Source organism: Passer montanus, unplaced genomic scaffold (genome assembly GCF_014805655.1).
Source record: "Passer montanus isolate IOZ18808 unplaced genomic scaffold, ASM1480565v1 scaffold47, whole genome shotgun sequence".
Taxonomy (NCBI): domain Eukaryota; kingdom Metazoa; phylum Chordata; class Aves; order Passeriformes; family Passeridae; genus Passer; species Passer montanus.
Genome location: NW_024369596.1, coordinates 4,745,873 through 4,767,181, shown reverse-complemented (window position 1 = coordinate 4,767,181; position 21,309 = coordinate 4,745,873). Strand labels below are relative to the sequence as shown.

Here is a 21,309-nt window from a genome sequence, read left to right as displayed (position 1 = left end):
CTTCAATTTTTTTTCCCTCTTTGTCATTTTTTTCCTGGCTATAATGTTGTTTGAAGGGGCTGTGAGTCACCTCGAGCAATCAAATGAGACATCCTTATCACTTATGAAAATAATATTTAATGTGATAGTTTTTATTTAGGTTGTTTTAAAGGGGTCTCTGGGGGTTCTGAACCTCAGATATTCTTTTTATTGGACAAAGGGTGGAATAATTTAAGGCTTTTGTTTCAAGTACCTATTCTGTGTGGGCATGTGGGTGTCATGCTCTTGATGTTGGGTTGTGGTGTGGACAGATGTGTTTGGTTTGGGAATCCTGAGCTGGGGAGAAGATTATTTTGTTTCTGGTGTTGTGAAATAGGGACCAGTAGTTGACATGGGCAAGGAGCTGAAGTAACAGCACTGTGTTCAATCCCAAGCTGGGTCCAAGGGGCCCGGATGCTGCTTAGAGCAGGAGGTGGGCTTGGAGTGAGGAATCCGAGGAGTGTGGTTACAGCATGGAAAATCCCACTTGATCTGGACTAAAAAGAGATTTCTGCTCTAAACTGAAGAGTTTTCCTTATTAAATTTGCTTTTAGAGCCATTTCCACATGGGTTTAGGTGCACAAGGGGAAGAGGCTTGTGGGGGCTGTCCTGCAGAGATCAGGAGCAGCTGCCTCTCTTCCTTTTGGGGCAGGCAGGTGGGACACCGGTGGGAGGGGGGTGTGAATCCCTCCCACCATCGTGCATGTGGGGAAACTGAGTCACAGCATCGCTGCAGCTGCTCCAGGAGGGATTCACCTCCTTTCCCAGAGGGGACCAGCTTTGGGGGGGATTGCAAGGGATGTGTGGATGATGGAGCAGGGGTGTGAACTAAAGGGGAAATGTGGGGGGGCTGCAGATGCCGGGGGAATTTAGGGGGATGCGGGGGGGGGGGGGGGGGGGGGGGGGGGGGGGGGGGGGCGGGCTGGGGTGTGTGTGTGTGTACATCCTGATGGGGTTAGGGGGCTGCAGATGCCCGGGGTGGGTGGGCAGTTTGGGGGTGTGGATGCCGGGGGGAAGTTGGGGACTGCGGGTGCCGGGGGTGCGGGTGCTGCTGGGGTTAGGGGGATGCGGATGCCGGTGGGGTTAGGGGGTGCAGCTGCCGGCGGGGTGCTCGGGGTGTCTTTGCGGGTGCCGGCAGGGTGCGGGTGCCGGCGCGGGGGGGCCCCGCAGCCAATGAGTGCTGCGCGGGGGCGGCTGCGTGCGCGGCCGGCGGCGTGTTGCAGCCGGGCGGCGTGTGCGGGCCGGAGCGGCGGGCACGCAGCGCCTGTCCTCGCACCTGCAACCCCTTCCGACCCCCTTCCCCCTCCCTTTTTTTTTTCTTTTGGGTTTTTTCCCCCTCCCCCACCCCTCTTCCTGCGCTTTGCTCCGGGAAAACGCTGGATTTTAAACCTTTCCCCGCCCGGCAGTGAGTGGGGAAGGAGAAGGAAAACATGGCCCAGGCCAAAATGCACCACCCCGTCTCTTGGGTGATCTTCGCCGGGATGGCCGCGCTCCTCCTCTCCCAAGGTAGGGAACGCCGCGGGGGACGCAGCCCGGGCGGGCGGAGGATGCGCGGTCCCGCAGCAGCACCCTCCGAGGGGGCTGGGGGATGAGAATCCCCCCCAGAGTGAGGATGAGGATCCCTCCAGAGCGGGGACAGAGCTGGGAAAGGGTCCCCAGCCCGCCGTGAAGTTGCGGGGGATGCGGATGCGGGTGCGGCGCAGGAATTCCCGGCGCACCGGGCTGGCGGCGGGGGGGACACTTCTCCCCTGGCGTCCTGGTTATTTCTGCGGGTGCAGGAGGACTCTGCCATCCCAGCACAATTCTGGCACGTTCAGTGATCCAACAGGCTGAGGGGCATGGCGGGGGGGGGCCGGGGTTCCTCTGTGCTCCCCCCACGCCTTTGCTTTTCCAGCAAGGTCGTCCGAAAAACTCGGTGTAGCCCCGCTCCCGCCGGGCTGGGAGTTGGGAAGTCCTGGTCCAGTCTGTCCCGGATCAGCACGGCTGCCTCCCCCCAGCCGGGGGACGGTGCTTGGAGAGGAGGGGGGGCTGTGCAAGGGGAAAAAAAAAAGAGCAAAAAGCGGTGGGAAAAGGAGGGGGGAAGAGGCGGCAGGAGCCAGCCCCATCTGGCCGGGAGCGCCGAGCCTGTCAGCTCGCGTTAGGCTCCTCGCAGCCATCTGGAGGGGCTGTGGGAGCGGGGTTTCCTCCATGGGAGGAGAGGATGGAGCCGCATCCTGCCCCGGGCCGCCGCGGGAGCTCGGGATGCGCAGGGGGATGCGCCGGGGGATGCGCCAGGGGGATGCTGCTGCGCCGTGCGCGGGGGGCGGCTGGGACCGGGGCTCCGGGGCGGGATGCGGGCACTTGTCGGGGACATGGACGCACCCCGGGAGGGGATGCAGGCGCTCCTTGGAGCAGGGATGCCGCCCCGGGGCGGTGCGGGTGTTCCTGGGCGAGACGGATGCAGCCCGGGGGGATGCAGGCGTTCCTCGGGGGGGATGTGGGGTCTCCTGAGGATGGATGCGCCCCGGGGGTGAATGCACCTCCTTCTCCACAGCCGGATCCAGCTACCTCTGCGCAGCTCCCAGGTGCCCACCGAAGGCTGGGAATGTCCAGAGCAGCCCAGCCTCGTCCCCCGTGCGCTGCAGCAGGAGCCGGGTGGGCTCTGGGAGCCCAGCGGGTGCGGGGCTGGGGGCTGCGGGGTGGGCAGGGATGGTGTCTGGGTGTCTCCCACCACAAACTTCTCTCTGCTGGGCAAGCCGGAGCCCGCTCCTGCGGGGGGAGAGCCCCCCGTGCCGTATCGACCGGCGCGGGCTGCTTAACATGCACATCACACGATGCCGAGCATCGCTCCTCTTCGCCTTCCTCCCGCTCTCCCTCCTCGAGCGCTCTCCTTCTCGCAGGGCTGCTGCTGCCCGCTTGGCATTCCTGCATCCCGGGGGCTTCCCCGCGGCTGCCACCTCTGCAGGGAGCTCGGGGCTTCCCAGGAGAGGGATGAAGCTGCACCTTTCCCTCCTCGCTCCTCCTGCCCAGAATTTGTGCTTCATTTGTTTTATTATTTCATTATTTTATTATTTTTTAATGCTTGCTTTGGGGCTCCTGACTTGGCTTCCTTGCAGTCTTATTCCATGCCTCTGGTCATCCTTCCTGCTTCCTCTCCCTGCTCCTATCAAAGCTTCCAGATCAAAAAGTAGTTGTTTTTTTTATTTCTTTATTATTTTTATAACTCTCCTGGGCAGCAGAGCAGTGGGGAGGAATGTGCAGACACCCTAAGCCCAAAATCCCCCAATTCCCTGCATTTAGGAACCTGATGTGGGTGCCAGAAGTCCCTGAGTCACTCCTGGAGTCAGGGAAAGCAGGGAGCCACGTTACTCTGTGGTCTGGGGAGCACCCAGGGCAGAGCTGTAGGGGAGCTGGATGAAATATTGCCCAGGGCAGACGTTGGCAGCAAAAAGTTGAGGCCTTTTTTGGCATGGAATTGCTGCATTGTTGGAAGGAAGGAGTCTCCTTGGGAGTTTTTTTCTTGTATAATTTTATTTAAGAGTCATTAAAAAAACCTTCAAACACACCCTACAAATAATTTCGTATTTTAGCACAAACTTTTAAAGAAAGTTTTGAGAAATTTGGCTTCATTCATGCCCAAGGTAATATTTAGGTTTGTATGCAGTGCTGAAAATCAGCAGTAATGTGCTTCTGCTTCATCAATTCTTCTGATAATCACAGTAGTTTTTGAATTCATAAGTTTTCCCCTTTGTTTAGTGTCCAGAAGTGGAGCTGGCTTGTGTTTGAAAACGTGAAAATAATTGTCATGCAAGAAAACTGTTTTGCACAAACCTCCTCCAAATATCTCCGGAGATGTGTGCTGCCCTCTGCAGCGGCTCATCCATCCTCTGGGTCATTTCCCTATTTCCAGGCAAACAAACAATAAGAAAAGTGGTTTGTGAGTGTTCTTGAAAGGAAAGTGGAGCGTGAAGTGGGATAATTCAGAAGCGTCTGACCACCTGCATTTGTGCAAACATCTGCGGGTCCTCCAAGTTTTGCAGATTCACTTTTGTAGAAATTTTGTAGATTTGTTGGATTTGTGGAATTGTGGCTCTAAAACGGGAGCTGTTGAGGGTTGTGTCCCTCAGGAAGGAGCCCCCTGGGCCCTGGAATATCCAGCGTGGTTGGACACCAAGGGAGCTGTTGGGTGCTGGAGCTGGAGAGAGAGGCTGGGGCATTTCTTGGATGCTGCATCCCCTTGGGAAGGAGCTGCAGGTGTCCACTGCATCCACTCGCAAGAAGGATGGAGCCGGAAAATATCCAGCCACAACTTGGGAAAGGAGATGGGAGGAGGGGAGGCTGCAGAGGGCTGGGATAGCCCCGGGCTTCGGGAAGTGAGCGGCGATTTGGCAACACAGCTCTCATTGTGTTTGCTCTGTGTCTTCTGTGTGATTTTTAAATAGCAGCAATGAAAATCCGAAATATCCTCACACAGGGCCCAGGCAGCAGAGTTTTCCCTTCCCCCTTTCCCTGGCTCAAAGCAAAGGGGTGTCCTCACATGTGCCCCATGTCCCTGACCCACAGCCCACCTGGATTTCTTAAGGAAGAGGCAAAAATCTCACCCCAGCACTTGGGAGTGGAAGAGACAAGAAAACTCTTCACTCAGCCACGCGTAAAAGGATTAACCAGGCTAAAAGGTCATAGAAGATTTAGCTGGGCCTTTAGCATCAGTAAGCCAAGAATTATGGGAATTTGATTTACAAATTAGCATAAAGACCTTATTCTAATAAGCATACAAGCTGAAATAGGTATGTAAAATAATAGCATGTGTCAACATCCTACACAGAGTGTTCCTCATCCGAAAGAATTATTCGCTCGTTCGATGTGGCTGGGATGCAGATAATTCCCAAACTGAGACAGGCTGTGCTGGTGTGTGATGGAAAGGCTGGATCTGACCCAGAGACACATCCACAGGGAGGAGGGGCTGGGTGCTTCCCCTCAGGAATGGCAGGATTTGGAATCTAGGTTGTGACTATGCAAAAAAAATGCTATCCCCACAAGATGCTATCCCCCAAAAATGCTGTCCCCCAAAAATGCTATCCCTAAAAAATGCTATCCCCCAAAAAAAATTATCCCCAAAAAGTGTTATCCCCAAAACACGCCTTCCCCCAAAAATGCTACCCCCAAAAAATTCTACCTCAAAAAAATGCTATCCCCCAACAAATGCTATCCCCAAAAAATGCCACCCAAAAAAAATGCTGTCCCTCAAAAATGCTGTCCCCAAAAAATGCTATCCCCAAAAAAATATCACCCCCAAAATCCTGTGAGAATTTTCTCTCAGTGGAGGGGTGAGGGAAAATCTCTTGGCAGCTCGTGCAGGAGGTAATTGCACTAATGAATGTGTATAAGAAAAATTACGTGTATCGACATCTTTTTGTGAATGCTCAGATTTATTGGTCCTCGGGAAAAATATTAGATGTGGTTAATAGTTATCACGCAGGTCAATAAAACGTGATATTCACCCCAACAGCAGAAAATAGCTTTTTAATAGGTAATAACAGTAATAATCAATACCTACATGATTAGATAACCCAGTTATATGCAGTACATAAAAGGAGGGGAATGCACTCTGCCTGCTCGATGGCTGGATTTGGAGCGTGGCTGAACATCTGTCATTGCTGTTGATTCTCAGCGGGGCTGAGGAGGTATCAGCACCTCTGGAAATCAGGCCACCACGTGGGATTAATTGGCACATTTTTAAGATGCAGCAGAGCAAGCAGGAGCCTGAGAAGACCTTTGGAAAGCAGCTGCGCTGTGCAAAACGCTGGAGGCACCCAAAATGCTGGAAAGGGGCTTGGGATTTTGGTTTGGGTGGTGGAGTTGCAGGTGGGGTTTTCCAAGGGTGGATTTCTGCTGCTTCCCTGGGAGCATCCCTGTGCTGAGCTGGTTGCACAGCAGTGGATTGGCAGGATACAAGGAGAAGTAAAGGTGTTGTAGTTGCTCTACGCTGTGGTTGTGGGGAGATCTCCACCAAAACAGATGGAGATCAAAATGATTTAAAAAATCAAAGTGAAATGGAAACTTCATTGTGTGTAATAAATTACCTCAGAGCAGGGAGGAAGTGCTGGAGTAGGTTTGTGTAGCAGCTGTACCAGGTTTAGGAGCTCCACTGGTGGACTGGAGATGTGTGAGGTCCCGTAAGTGCTGACACAAATTTCAGGACATGCAGTTGTTTACTGGCCATGAAGCACACATGAACAAGGTGCCCGTGGCCACCTGCAGTGGGTAGGTGAGGAGGAAAAGATTGTCCATCTCAGGTGTCCATGGCAAGAGTTTGGAGCTGCAGCTTGGCCGTGGAGCTGAGCTCTTGGTTTCTAACAGGGGCCAACATGAGCAAAAGTGCCAGATTTGGGGGTTTTATGGAAGTCCAGGTTGGTGTCCAACCGCTCTCTCTTCCCCACGTTTGGGGTGAGCCTCACAGGTCAAAAGGAGGTAAATATCAGTTTGATAAGCAAAGAGGATCAGGTGGAGCTGGGAGCTTGGAACAACCTCCTCTGGTAAATCTGAACTTCTGAGCCATCCTAGGGACCATCCCCCTGTGCAGGACTGGTGTTCTGGAGGCTGCAGCCAGTTTTGGGATATCCTTGTGTTTCACAAAAGCCACTTCTCCTTTCTCCACACAGGAAATTTGACCACCACAATAACCTTGGCTCGTGGTTTTTCCATCTCCTTTGACTTCGACTGAGACGAGTGCATTTGATATTAGAAGTGTCTGCTTTGTGTATTTTTCTTACAGTTTGCATTTAAAAATACCTATATTGTGATTGCCTCCCCCATTTTATTTTTTCCCCATGGGGAAAAAATTGATCAGTTGACAGATCTAGGTCAGGTTAGTGAGCAGGGCTTGCTGTTTTCTGTGATAAACCAGGAGTGGATGGGAGAGCTCTTCCCAGGAAGCTCCAGTCAGACAGTGGAGCTGGACGTCATCTTTCCTCAGCCTGGGAAACACCACATGAGGAGCAAATATTTGGCCATAGGGATCAGAAAAAGACCTTAATCTGTGTTTGTCTTTGCTTCCCAAACTTCAGTAGTGGCAAGAAAGGACAAAACTTTCCTTGCTTGTTCTCCAGTTGAAGGGACAAGAGCTTCAAAGAGGGGAAATGGGATTTTTTAAGCATTACTGTCATTTTCCTTTGATGGGCAGTGACAAATCTCCCGTCAGACTCAAACCTGATCCATCTCTGATGTTCATGGCAAAAGCTTGGAGCTGTGATTTGGACTTGAGCTCTTGGTTTCAAACTGGAGCCAAAATGAGTCAGGTGCCAGATTTGGGGATTTTCTAGTGGAAGTCCAAGCCATGTTTCTGTCTCCCATTGCCAGCCAGCACCCACACTTGGCATGTGGGTTTTTCATGCCTTTAGAAGCTTTTATAGGAAAAAAAAACCACACAAAAAAAAAAAGGAAAAAAAAAAAAAGAAAACAGACTGGGAGAGCTGGGGGTGTTCATCTGTAAAGGAGAAAGACCAGGGAGAGCTCAGAGCCCCTCCAGGGCCTAAAGGGGCTCCAGGAGAGCTGGAGAGGGGCTGGGGACAAGGGGTGGAGGAACAGGACACAGGGAATGGTTCCCACTGCCAGAGGGCAGGGATGGATGGGATATTGGGAAGAAATTCTTGTCTGTGATGGTGGGGAGGCCATGGCACAGGGTGCCCAGAGCAGCTATGGCTGCCTCATCCCTGGAAGTGTTCAAGGCCAGGCTGGACAGGGCTTAGAGCCACCAGGGATAGTGGGAGGTGTCCCTGTCCATGGCAGGGGGTGGAATGAGAGGATCTTTAAGGTCCCTTCCCCACCCAAGCCATTCTGGGATTCTGTGAATAAAAAGGATCACAAAGAGTGACCCCTTTGTCACTGCACCCCTTGGGGCACCCCAATCCCTGCATCCTGCAGGAATTGCATCCTGGTGCACATTTGGAGCTGGGGTTGGCAGCCGGGAGGAGCTGCCACCTCCCTCCCTCCCTCCTCCTCTTCCCCAGGCAGGCACCTTGCTCGTGGTTAATAATAAATCAGAGGTGCTGCCTTGCCGGGCTCTGGTCTCTGCTGCCAGGAGGCAGAACAAGGATTTTTGATGCGCCTAGCAGTTAATATGTCTAATGCTGAAAGCTGTTGTAAATTAATTGACCTCTTGGCCCCCTTGTCCTGTTGATTGTTCCCACTAAAGACAGTGCTTGGTTCTTGGCATTCTTGCCCCCCTCCTACTTTCCCTTCCTCCACCTCCCAGTAATGCTTCGCTTACTAATCAGGGCAGTCAAAAAAAGGAGCCTCGACTCTGAAATGCTTCAGAGGAGCTGCATGGGCAGGTCAGGATTCCGGGCATCCACTGTGCCTGAATTCCTGGTGGTCAGAGTATTCCCTTCAAAGCTCTGCTGGCAGCTGGCATGGAGCCCTCTGCCTTCCCACAGGGATAATGGGGATGGAGGTGCTGCCAGAATGAAAAGTCCCAGCACAGCACAAGGACCCTCTGGAGGGGGATGGAAAAGTCACCTCTATGCACTGGATGAGCTGTGGCTCACACCAGGTGGTGGGTCTGGCTTGGGGAAAGGATGAGGGTGGGTTCTCATCACTTTTTTTTTTTTTTTTAAATTACAGAAAAAGATCGCAGAACAGTCTGGGTTGAAAAGACACTTAAATCTCATCTCATTCCTGTGGTAATCACATATCCTCTGAACAGAGAGGGACATAGCTGTCCCAGGATTTTCCTGGGAAGCTGTGAGAAGCTGTGAGAAAGCTCAGAGAAAGAATGAAAACAATTATTATCTCTCTTTCTGTAACTATCGTTTATAGATATGATTCTCCAGAGTGTGCTATTCATAGTTCACCAACAGGCGAGAGAAGATTCCTAAAGGCCAATCAGGTCTTAGGTCCACCATTGTTTCCATAAGAACTGTAGATCTCTAAGAATAAAGTGCTTTTTCATGCCTTCTGATGATGGAGTTTCTGTATCACCTGTGTCTGTCCCTGATACCCTTTTGGTGCCACATCCAAGGAAGGAACACATCCAGGGAAAGGAACGAACATCTTCCCCTGGACCAGGCAGCTCCAGCCCCATCCAACCCAGCCTTGAGGGGATGGTGTATTTTCCTTGCACACTGCTGATCCTGGAAACCCTGATTTAGCTTGGAAAGCAGCTTGGAAAACCACAAATGCTCAGTCCATAGGGCTGGTTCGTGTCCTCCAGTGACTCAGTGGGAGAGAGCAGCTGCTAAGGAGTGGGAAATGCCACAGGAAATTGTGTAATATTAGAAACGAAGCAGAATGTTTCAGGTTTTTCTAATTCCAAAATGAAATATAAAAAAAAGAACAATCATCACAAATTCCCAGTGCAAGTAAATTCTGGGAAAAGTAAGGATTGATTTTTGAAGCATTTTCTTCGGAGCTTGCCGAGGCTTTATGTACAAAGTTGTGAAGTGATTAAAAAAAAAAAAAAAGAGCTCCAAAGGCCGTGTTCCAGCAGTATCAAAGAGCCTGGAGTCTCCAGCCTTGTTCCATTTTGTATTGTTATTTCTTCAAAACAGATCCTTTGCTAATGTTTCCATTTTACTAGAAACAGAATTCTTGATTTAAAGAACTGGTTTGAAAGCCAAACCTGACCCGCCTCACTGGAAGCGTGACAGGCCCTCAGAGCAAAGCAAGGTTCATTAATGCCATAATATTCTCTTTCTTTTTTTTGGTGTTTGGGGCTTTTTTCCCCTTCTTAGAGGAGTTATCTGGTGAATAGTACTTAGTTCCTGGCTTGGTTTGGGTGTTTTTAGCTTTTATTCCCTTTCTACAGGACAGATGGTATTTAGAGATCAGAGGGTGCCTCCGTTAGACTTTTAGTTTTCCAAAGTCAATTCCCAAAGCCAGCACTGGGGTTTTTGATAGAGGGCCAAGGCGCAGGAGAGTGGCAGGGCTGGCTGGCACGGGGTGAATTTGGATTTAGGATGAGTGACAACTCTCTTAATGAAGCCCTTTTTGGAACAAAGCTGGTGAGGAGCAGGATCCGTGATCCATTAGAGGCCAGGGTAGTGGCAGAGCCAAAACTGCCTTGTCACTGGAGACAACATGAAAAAAACGTGTATTATTTATTGTTTACTTTTTGTGCTGCTTTTCTGCACGTCAACGCTTCCCATTGTATGCTTTGGGCTTCAAAACCTGACACCACATTAGAAACCATCTCCAAAGCCCCCAAATAATGCATAAACTATGATTATTCCTTCTGATCCACTTGTGTTTATGTAAATGGCTGGAAAAGCGTTTTTCAGCTTATTTCAGAAGCTTAAGGGATTCATACCAAGCCTATTATTGAAAAATCAGAAAGTGAAAAGCAACTTCTGAGACAAGGAATTAGCAACTCAATGGCAGTGTTGGTGCTGCGGGGTCTGGCTGGACCACAGATGGGAATTCCCTTGGGATTCAAAAATCCAGCAGGTTGGTGGGCTTCGAGGGGAGAGGGGACTCAGAGGAGGTTTGGGGTCATTTCAAAGGGATGAGGGGCTGCAGGGGGAGCTGGGGCACCAACCATTGGTGCTGCTGGGGTGGTGGTCTGGGTTTTGGGGGATGAAACCCCCAGGGGGATAATCCTGGCTCTGTGTCCTTGCATCCATGGGTGGGAAGGGGCTGGCAGTGCCATCCTTGCTCCTTTCAAACCTTTTCCCTCTGTCCCAGGAGAGGTGGGACCAGATGCAGATTCTCTTTGGGCTCCATCCCATTCCAACCAGCCCTGCAGCATCTCATCCCTCCTCTCCTGCTGCTTTTTTTCCCTGGTTTGGTCCCTTTCCCCCTTCCTTATGTTAATTTCCCACCTGAGCACCAAGTACTTTATAAATAGCAAATCTGAAATGAATTTCCTAGCAGCAATCATTATCTCCCTCGACAGCCATTAAACATTCACACAAGCAGAGCAAAATGACAAAGGGGATTGATTTTTACAGTATGTTGGGGGGAGGTAGGAGAAAGGAAATATGTTGACAAGGCTTTTTTTTTTTCCTTATTTCCCCCCTCTCTCCATTCTCCCCTCCCTTTCACATCCTCTATCTTGTGGAAATCAAAATCACCCTTTTGGAGATCGGGTTGGGAGGGGATGGGAGACAGTGAAGTTGGAAATAAATAACAATAAATTTAAAAAAAAGGAGAAAAAAAAAAGCAGCAACTTCTTCTTCAAGCCGCAAGCTCTATTCCCTTCCCCTGCAGCCCCTGGAAGCCTCGCTCCGATCCGTTGGCCATGTACAACTGGTAAACATGAAGTTGGTTCCGTGGCCTGGCTGTGGAGATGAATATGTCAGAGCTAATGCCTGCGAAGATGGAGGGGTGGGCTGCAGGGAATGGGGGGGCCCAGTCTGGGAGCCTGCTCAGCAGAATAAATGTGTTGATGCAATCGTTGGGAGCGGGCGAGCCGCGGCCGAATGAGGCACTGTAGCTGAAAATTTAACTTTGATTTCAATTTTCATATTTGTCAGCAATAATTAGATTCAAGAAATGTTTTTGCCGCTGTTCTAAAATACTAATAAGTAGGAGCCTTTGTAGTATGGCTAATGGAGTCTTTTTTTTTCCTAGTGGGCTAGAAAAATTCCATTAAAGGGAAAAGTCATACTATATTACTGTGCTTCAACATGCAGTGACTTTGCTGCCACAGGAATATCTGTGCTGGGAAACAGCGCCCTTGCTTCCATGTGCAGGGATGATGCTGGGGAATGGGACTGGCTTCCTGTGGCTGGGATTGGCTGGGCAGGGACTAGGCAGGGCCAGAGGGGACCCCCCACACCAAACTGGGCAGGGGGTGATGCTGTGAGGGGCTTTAGGATGCTTTTGAACTGCTCATGGGGTGAAATTCCAGTGGCTATCATCCAGCAGGCTTTGGCAAATTGGTTTGGTGTTGCCATTTCCCTTTGGGTTTAAAGCGTTGGATCAATGAGGAATTTCCTATTGTTGGCTCTGCCAAAGGCAGAAAGCCCCTTCTGCCCCTCCCCAGCCTGCAGGGTGGGTGTCCTTGGCAGAACTTGCCAGGTTTTAACCCGGAGAGACTCCAGCAAGGAAAGTGATATTAAATTTGCTGGCGATATGCAGAGCAAATGGGGAAGCTCTAAGTTGTGTCATTCTCAAGTTACTTCAGCCTATTAAGCAAACAAAAGCACTTGTGGAGTGAGAAATGGAAATGGCCAACGTGGCCCGATTAATCCTGGAAGTACAATTCCATTAATAAGCCAGCTTTTAATAGGTGGCTCTTTCCAGGAGCTGCTGGGACGAAGAATTGATGTATTCACTGTAATTGTATTGCAACTAATGGGATCAGAAGAAAATTGTATGGAGAACTTATTCCTTTGCCACCATATTCCAATCAGTTGAAATAATACAGGAGGGCCCGGCGTGGTAATGAGACTTAAAAATCTAAACAGGAATATTTAAATTTTAGTGTGTGTGGGGGGGAGGGGGGTTGGCTTGTGCTTTTGCTTAGATTGGGCAGAAATAAAACAGGAGTTCAGAGAGGTGCTGAAGGAAATGGACATCCCAATCCCAGTGGAAATGCTCCATCGTTGAGTGCTGGGGCTGCTGTCTCAGCTGGGTCATGGGATGTGGCTGCTGGTGCAGAGCTGTGCCAGGTCAGCCTCTCTCCTGAATGTTAAGGGGGGTGTCTGGATGCCCAGGGATGGGACTGCCCCTTTGGCATCTCACCCAGAGCCTTTTGTTCCTGTCACTGGCAGCGAGAGGAGCTCTCCCCCTCTGCAGTCGCTGTGGTTCAGTGGCAGAGCTCATTAACGAGCCTCAGGTCCTCCCTCCATTCATCCCCCGTTTATTCCCACCTCCATCTGCAAGCTCTGATGGTTTGCTGATCCTTCCTTCCCAAGGAACTCCTGCAAAAATACACCTTCTGCTTTGGAGAGCAAATGTACCTTCGTGGCTGCAGCTCTGGGCCCCTGTGGGCTGCAGAGAGGGATCTGGGCTTTAATCCATGAGTGTCTCTCCAAGGGACCTTGGAAGAGAAGAACTGTGCAAATCCCAGGCAGGCTGGGTGGCTCAGCACATCCGAGGTGATGCACAGCAGTGCCCCAGGATGCAGATCTCCACAGTATCAATGGAATTGTGGAATGATGCACATTAAAGCAAGGGAAATACCGACGTGGGAGCTGCCTGACCCAAAATCTGTGTGGCCCGTGATTACTGGAGCTGTGGCTTTGCCATGAGAAGTTTGCAATCACTTTTTGTCTGTTCATCACTGGTTCAGGGCTGTTTGTTTTTCACTCCTCCTCCCTATTTGTATGCATGCTCTGACCCTGCTTTGGTAACAGGCTAGAGAGTAAATAGAAAGGGGAGGGGAAAAAAAAAGGCAAGGGAAAAAAAAAGCCAAGACACAGTTCAGCTCAAATCCCCAAGGAAACAGATGTGATTGCCTTCCAGAAATGGCTCCAATAAGGCCAGAAAGGAATATTGCTTTTATAGCTTTTGGGATATAAAACATTTAGAAAATGTGATTGAGTGGCAGTGCCTAATTTATCATTTATCCATTCCTCTATCCACCCAAACACAGCAGTATCCTAAGATGGACTCATTTCCACCCTTATTTTGGCTTTGTGCCTCTTTCCTGTGTGTAACACACGTGCAAACCCATGTTCCCTTGCACGCTGAGCTGTGTGTGCACACACAGGCACGTGGTCCCCCACGCTCCTGGCTCCTTGTCCCCGTGCCTGTGTCATGGATTTATCATCGTTCTGCTAAGCACTCAAACTCCTGTGGCTATTTATAATTAATGCTCAGAAACCTGCCAATCCATTTAATGACACCAGGAGGTCAAGGCCTCCCTTATAGCTTCCCATTAATCATCATTAGAACAGTTCTGGGTTTTTTACGTTCTTTTAAAATGTTAATTCACCTTTATAATGCTCCTTTCAGCTCTGACTGTACAGGGATACTCTGCAGTCACTCCAGACTGTCTTGCAAGTGTGTGCAGGTGAAAGGCTCAGTGGGACAATTGCACTTGATAAAGTCTCTTGGATGTCTCCCGCTGGAATGAATTACACTCACAAACTCTGCCAGATGGGATTGCTCCACTGCCCTCTGCCGCCGGCTCCTCGCAGCGGAGCTGGCACAGCTCCCTCCCTCCTGGCTCCATCCCACCCAACCCCTCACCACTTCTCCCTCCTGAACCACAGGATCAGGGAATCCTGGAGGGGCTTGCCTTGCAAAGGACCTTAAAAATCCTCCAGTTCCACGTGGCATTTGATTCCCCAGTGGAAGGAGTTTATCCATGCTGGCACAGAGTTTGCTAAGGCCACGTCTGCTCTGCCAGGCTGTGCTGGGCACACCTTTGCTGGGCAGGTTTTTTAGATCTGAGGTGAGCTCATGCACAGCTTGGCTTTATGGGTTGTGGTGTCTTGGTTTGGGTGGAGCATCCAACCCATCCCTTGTGAATGTTAACAAAAATCACAAAAACCCCAGTTCCCAGAGAGCCGGGCTGCTCCCGTTGGTGAGTCCATCTCCTTCCTGCCAGTGCCCTGGGAGCCTCCAGCCCCTTTGGTGTGTCCCAAAGCACCCCCTGTCATGGTCACAGCAGAGGGCATCAGCAGAGATGTCAAGAGGCAGCTCGGAGGAAGAAAAACTCCGTGTGCAATCTGGTACCTTTGGCAAGCAGCAATTCCTTTTCAGTAGCCCCCTCCTGGCTTGTGGTTGGAAGCAATCATCCCTCTCCAAAGTCAATCTGTGCTTGCCACCAATGGGAATGGCTCCAAAGCGGTGCAATCCTGATCCAGATTGGGGTGTTGATCCTTTTGGGAACAGTTCCATGGCCCCATGTGAGCTGTGGGGACTTCTCATAGCTCTGGGTGCCAAAGCTGCAGAGCCTCCCATGATTTCTGCTCTGTATTCTTCCACAAGGGGAGAAGGCAGCATGGACACCCAGTTCCTTTGGTGGGAAGCATGCACAGCCCTACCTGTGCTTGAGGAGGGACAAGATTCATGCTGGCCTCTCTTTTTGGGTGAAATAGGATCACTCCTGCTCCTTTGGAGACTTCTGGTCTGGGTGAGAGCCGAGCCCAGGCCCGTTTCTCTGAGTAAATACGCCAGCAGCATTTGGCTTAATGAACTGTGGCTTTTAATAAATGGCTCTTATCTTGCTGAAGTGCTGCTAAATTGTCAGGATTTAAAATTAGCCTAATAGATTTGTGGGTGATGTTTTATTCACTGGTTAGTTGGAAAGAGATGGAGAAGGGGGGAGAGATGGCTCCACCCAGTTCTCCCTGAATTATACACGAGTTATTTATTTGTTTGGGCCGAAGGGGAAATGTTCTGGATTAATGTGCAATGCCTCAGCACCTGACTTAATGAGAATTTAGAGACCTATCCCAAACTGATAGTCTCCCATTAATCACTCGGTGGCCCCTCTGCTTTGCTGTCCCTGGGATATATTTTTCATGGTGGTGGTTGGGTTATGGTACCCCCTGCTGCTTGTCAGGAAAAGGGGATGGGGATAGACAAGGGAAGTTTTTGGGTGCTGTGGTGGCTTCCAAGACCACTTCTTGCAGCTTTGCTCCATGTTGGTGTTGAAGTAGAGCCTGTAGGTCTCTGTCTGCACCACACCTACCTCTGAACTTGAGTTCTTGAGCACAAAGTTGAAGTTGCTCAGCTTGTGATACATCCCATGAACTTCCATGAGCCACTTCGCCTGTATTTCTTTTGGCAATGCTGAGCTGGTTATGATCCTGTTGACAGTTTGGAGACATATGGAGAGTCAAGGCAGAACAGTGGCTTATAATAGAGTAAAATGGGATCTGGTTGGGATGAAAGATGCCAGGGAAATGTCAATCACTATCATTATCCTAACAAACTGCTGTACCTGCAGAGATAATAATAATATTTAGCAATTATATAGCACCTAACAAGCTCAAACAGCACAGACTGCAGCTAATTAAATCTCCCAAGACTTCCTTTGGGTGGGTGATTTCCTTAGAGCATGGCCCAGCTTCTCCGAGCTTTGTGAGAAGCTAAAGGCACTTCTTCCCCATTTCACAGATAAGGAAAGGTGGTCCAGCTGGAAATCTATGCAGTGAAGGTGGTGGAGTCAGTTCTGGCACTGGGTTGGGCTGTTTGCTCCATTAGGAGGTGTTGGGTAGGCTTGACTTGATCACCCTGATGGCCAAAGCTGTTTGGATGCATTGATGTGCTTTTTCCTGTCCTTTTTGGAATCGGGGAGAGTTTGGGTGCTGGACACACAAATGAGGACCCCACCAGCACCCCTTGGTGAAGAAGAGGTGCTGGTACAGATGGTTTTCAGTCAGAGGTTTTCAGTCCTGTGTCTGCCTGCTTTTCTGGGCTGCTGCTCTTTCCCTCTTGGTTCACCATTCCCCATCCCATCTTGACCAAGCTGCATCCTCAGAAACCCTCCTGGAGGGTGACACACCAACCAGCATCCCCAGTTTGGGTCATCCAAGATCACAATGACAGAAAGCAAGACTTGGAACATTTCCCCATTTGTGGTGCTCTCACCTCGCCCTTCCTGGGGAGCAGCAGGTGAAACCACTGGTGGCTGCCTGGATGCAGACAGGCCCCCTGACCCCTGCCCAGCTGTGTGTTCCTCCAGCCCAGGGAGCCTCTGGTGTCCCTGTGACTTTGTGAAGGTCAGCATCGGTGTCTGAAGTGGTGGCAATGCGTGATGCGCAGTGTCAGCCATAAAGGAAATGTTGTATATAAAAGATAAGTTTTTTTTCTTTTCTTGTGGTAGAGGAACAAGGCGCCGGGTTCATTTAGCATTCATAAAGTCTTGCTTTGGAAACGCCTTTAAGTACTGCTGAGGGAGACTTGAAGGAGCATGTTTGAGAGTCAAATGCACATCTCCTTGGGCTCTCCTTTCATCTGCTTTAAAAAACACAATCTTTTTTTTTAATCTTTTTTTTCCCCCTCTGTAAAAATACTAATCTTCTCCAACAGCAGCAGACACCCAGGGTGCAGGCGCTCGGCAATTAGTTCAGTGAACAGAATAAGTGAGGAGCAGAGGGAAGGGGGGACTCAGCCAAGGACCGGAGGACACTGAAATCCTGCCTGCTAATTAGGAGGCAGCACAGGATGGGGCCTGGTTAATTCAGGTGCTGAGTCACAACACCCGTGTGTGGTGTCCACTCGGGTGGCAACGTGGCCCTCTGTCATCCTCTGGGCTGAGAGGAAGGCCCACGAGGGAGTTTGGGTCTTGGGCTGGGGAAGAGTCAAGGGGATGAGGTGAGGATGAGTTTGGCTTGATTTACGACCTGGCAAGAGTTGTCCTGACTCCAAGCAGGTCACGAGTAGCTGTTGGGAGAAACATGTGGAGGTTCTGGCGTGATTCCTCCTTGGACTCTTGGCCAACATGTGGAGTCCATCCTCCAGAGGCTGGGCTTTCCCTCACAGAGTCATCCTCTTGGAGTTTGTGTCAGCATGGAAATTCAGTGCACGATTCTTGTTCCCCTCGCAGGAGCTGAGGCAGAAGGAAAGAGACAAAAGCAACAAGGGTTGTCGTCATCCAGACTTCTTCAGCTCGTGAAGAGCCAACTTCTTGGGAAGTGTCAGATGGGCAGAAGTTCAGCTCAGCCCCTTCTTTTGGCTGAAACTTTTCTTGTCCTTGAAATCTCTCTCCTTTGCTCTTCACTTGAGGGAAGGGAATTTACTGTGATGAAATATGTTGTCTTGTGGCTTTTTATGAAAACAGCACATGTCACTGCCCCTGTTTCCTGGAGCCAAAGGATATGGCTGGATTTCAAAAAGAAAAGGACTGGATGATTTCATTATTGCTAACAACTGTTCCCACCAAGATAAGGACAGTCTAATCACATTCCCTGTGAAGAAGTACCAAGGGAACCAAAAGGGAACGTTTCCATTTGATCTTCCACGTTCTCTTCTGTATTTTGGTCCTCTTAGGTGCTGTGCAGTGCCAGGAGCAGGCTGTGAGGCTGAGGGGATTTGGGGGGAGTCAAGGCAGCAGTTCATGGTGCAGTGTCCTGGTTATCAGGGGTGTCCCAGGCTGGAGGTGCTCTGCCAGCAGCTGCCTCCACATGAAGATTTATTTCAGTGACTGCCTGCAGTCAGGGCTTGAATTCCACATCCCAAACTCTTCGAGTGAAGCCTGAGCTGATGAAGGAGGCTGAACACCAAGCAGAGAGGGAGTTTTCAGCTTTTTATTTTTGATTTGCAAGTTGCCCAGAAGAAAAGTGCCACCTCCTTCAGAAAGAAAAAAAAAAAATCAGCGCTTATGGCTAATGAATTTGCTTTTCTTAATTATGTTTCGCAGATTCCTGATGTAGATTCCCCTGAGAACTGATCCATAGCTGAAAGCCCGCTCTGCAGTGAGCGTGCTCCATCTTTAACTGCCAGGAGGTGATGCTGACCATGGTGCAACCCGGGTGGAGGGGGAGAGCAGAGCCAGGAGTGGAGTGGATCAGTTTTTGGCTGTGCCCTCCGCTCCACTCTGCTGCCTGCACGGAGTGAGCTGCACATGTCCCCACTGCAGCCATCCCTGTGGCAGGGAAGGAACTCTCAAGGCTTTGATTTGCCTCGTGGCAAGAGATAACATTATCATCTCGTCCTTTAATGATCTGAGGACATTGAGGATTTTTCACATCAATTTCTCTGTCTCTGTAGCTCTGATTCTGCCACGGGTGGGTAGTGCACAATCAGTGCAGGCAGAGGCGATGCAGTAACTCAGTTTCCCCCTCACCCTCACGTTGTTTGCATGCCCTTGGCTCCTCAGGAGCCTGGTGCAGCCACTAATTGATCCATCCCGTTGGCACAGCCAGCAAGGAGTTGTCATTTGGTGAGCAAAGTGGGGTTCTCCCTTCTGGAGCACAGGGTCACCGCTTCAGGTCCCAGCAGCGACCACCCAAAGAGACAAGATGACTTATAATTACATTCATAATTGAAAGTGATTAATGGTAGCAAAAGAACTTCGAGCGATTTCTTGTAATTAAATACTAATTTTAGTTCCTTTGCAGTGCCGAGCACCATGTTTGCTTTACTGGGGATATTTATGGCTGTGCCTTAGCACTGTTTAATATCTTAAAAATACATGTTCAGTCATTAATAATTTTTTGGTGACTGGGTAAACAAGTAAACATCAATTAATTTGTTTACTTTGTCTCTGTAATTAGTTTTTATTATTTCAGATTTTGGAGGATTTTTATTCTGGAGGATTTGTGACTTTGAATAGAGGAGTGGAACCCTTGATCAGTCCCATACCAGAGGAGTGCTGCCCTGTGCTCTGGGCTGCTCTAACTGCCAAAAATCCCCCAAAGAGTTATGAGAAGTAGGCAGGAATCACATCTGGAATGGTTTAGGCTTGAAGGACATCATGGCCAAGTGTAGAGCCTGCTGGCTCAGAGGCTTTGGAGCAGGGAAAGGAGCTGTCTGCCCACGGCAGATGCTCGATGGCTGTTGCTTGGTCTTGAAGAACAGAAGTGTCACAAAATCAGCTGTTTCTGCCAGGTTTTGGCTGTCTGTAAGTGACACCTTTCAAACTCAGCTGCTGCTCATGATGCTGCATGTCAGGGGCTGCTCAGGGCTGCTCTCCTTCTCCTGTTGCTCCAGCTGCCAACACCATCTCTTCCCCTCTCCTCTTTGGAGGCAGCTTTTACCCTGGATCCAGCTTGGATCTAGCTTTGAATAGATTTTGGGGATATGTTTGCAGAATTGATTATTTAATCCTTATTACTATCATTGTATTGATTTGATTTTGGATTTTGACCTGTCAAACAGGGCTGGTTTGGGTTTTGGCTGTGAACAGGGAGCTGATGGATGCTGGCTTGGGTGGCTGTATGTGGGTACAAGATTTGGGGGGTCACAAAATTGGGCAGAATTCCCATCCTGGGGAGCGTGGGCTGTGTCAGACACCTTCCCACATCACAGTGGTCTGCTCTGACTGGAGGTATTGTTAAGGTTGGGTTTATTCATGGCCCATAGCAGCTCTTTTTCAAGCACTACAGGGTGAGTGTTACGCCCAGGTGTGCCCATGTCCTTCCTGCACCTTGACAAAGTTGTTTTGGGAATCTGTTTCCCAAAACCTTAGTCCTGCTCTCACAGCAACACACTGGGCTGGAAAGCTCTTGATGGAAATCATGTCTCTTCCTCACCAGTTCCCTGATTCCTTGCTAATGCTTTTCATTCCCTCTTGCTGCTTGAGAGAGCTGATCGTCTGATTAAATTAAGACAGACACAAAAGCAGCTGGCCTGCCAAAGACTTGGATTTTATTAAAAATAATATTGTTTACAGAGTTCTCTCCCTTTATGGCGCATATAAAACAGTGTGTTCCACCCGAGCAGCCGGCAGACTCGCTGCAATTTACCCAGGAAAAGATGGAAAGACATTAAACCCTGCCTTGATGGGGAGCACAGAGGGCATGGAGGAGACAGAGGTTGGGGAGAAGAGACTGAGTGTAGCTGTGACAGCAAATGAGAGGGAGGGAAATGCAAGGGAAATCAGAAGAGAAAAGGAAGGATGGTTCCCTGATCCCCACCTCCCCTTCTCCCCTCGCATACCTGCACTGAAATGAAGCTTTCAGTAAGGAGAGAGATCATGGAAAAGAGGAGATAAACTAGGGCAGAGAGCTTCAGCTGGGGACACAGCCTCCACTGGAGCAGGAAGAGAGCTGCTTGCCCTCCTTGCAATATTCAGGAGCCCTTCCCAGGCTTTCTGTGCAGGTGGAAAGGTCTGTTCTCAGCTCATCTGAGGTCTTGCAGATGTTTTGCAAGTCCTGGGGCTGGGGCTAGGTCAGGGCTGGAAGTGCTGGCTCCTGCCCACCCAAGTGCCTCACCAAAGAGCTCTTGTGCTGTGTAAATCAATTATTTGTGGTTTATTCACACTTCAAGGGCAAAGGAGGGTGTGTAGGGAACAGCACAGCAATGGGTCATGGCATGAGGGGCCGGCAGTGAAGCAAGGAGGGGCAGGGAGGTTTTCCCAAGGTCACAGAGGCAGCTTGAGGTAAGACCCAAACTTCAAGCAGGGTCCTCACCTCCAGCAACCCTTGTGCTGGCTAAAAGGGGTTGTGCCTCGCTTTGGGAAGGCAGGGATGAGCCTTGCTAATGCCCTGCTGCAGGAGTGCCCTGGCTCTGCTTGGCTTTCTCTCTTCTTCCTGTGTCTTCTCTTTGTTTGTTTGATTTGGTTCCAAATAATTAATTGTAAACAGCCATGGCTAATGGTTCGAATGGAGGGTGGATGGGTGCTTTAATTAACTCGTGAAAGGATTATACACTTGTGTTTTCAGTCTCCCTGACCCCAGCTGAAGTGACAAGGCTTGAGCACCCCATGTTTGGAGGGAGCTGAGCACCCCATGAACGTGGCGTGTGCTGGGT

At 50.0% G+C, this 21,309-nt stretch overlaps 1 protein-coding gene across 1 annotated transcript in view; it reads left to right on the top strand.

Annotated features, from left to right (window-relative positions):
* Positions 1-1,362: 1,362 nt before the first annotated feature.
* LOC120508459 (protein CEPU-1) overlaps positions 1,363-21,309 on the top strand; it is a 356,395-nt gene continuing 336,448 nt past the window's right edge. Inside the window, exon 1 of the mRNA XM_039722093.1 lies at positions 1,363-1,524. Within this exon, the coding sequence (XP_039578027.1) occupies positions 1,449-1,524 (76 nt within the window). The 5' untranslated portion in view covers positions 1,363-1,448. The remainder of the gene's footprint in view (positions 1,525-21,309) is intronic.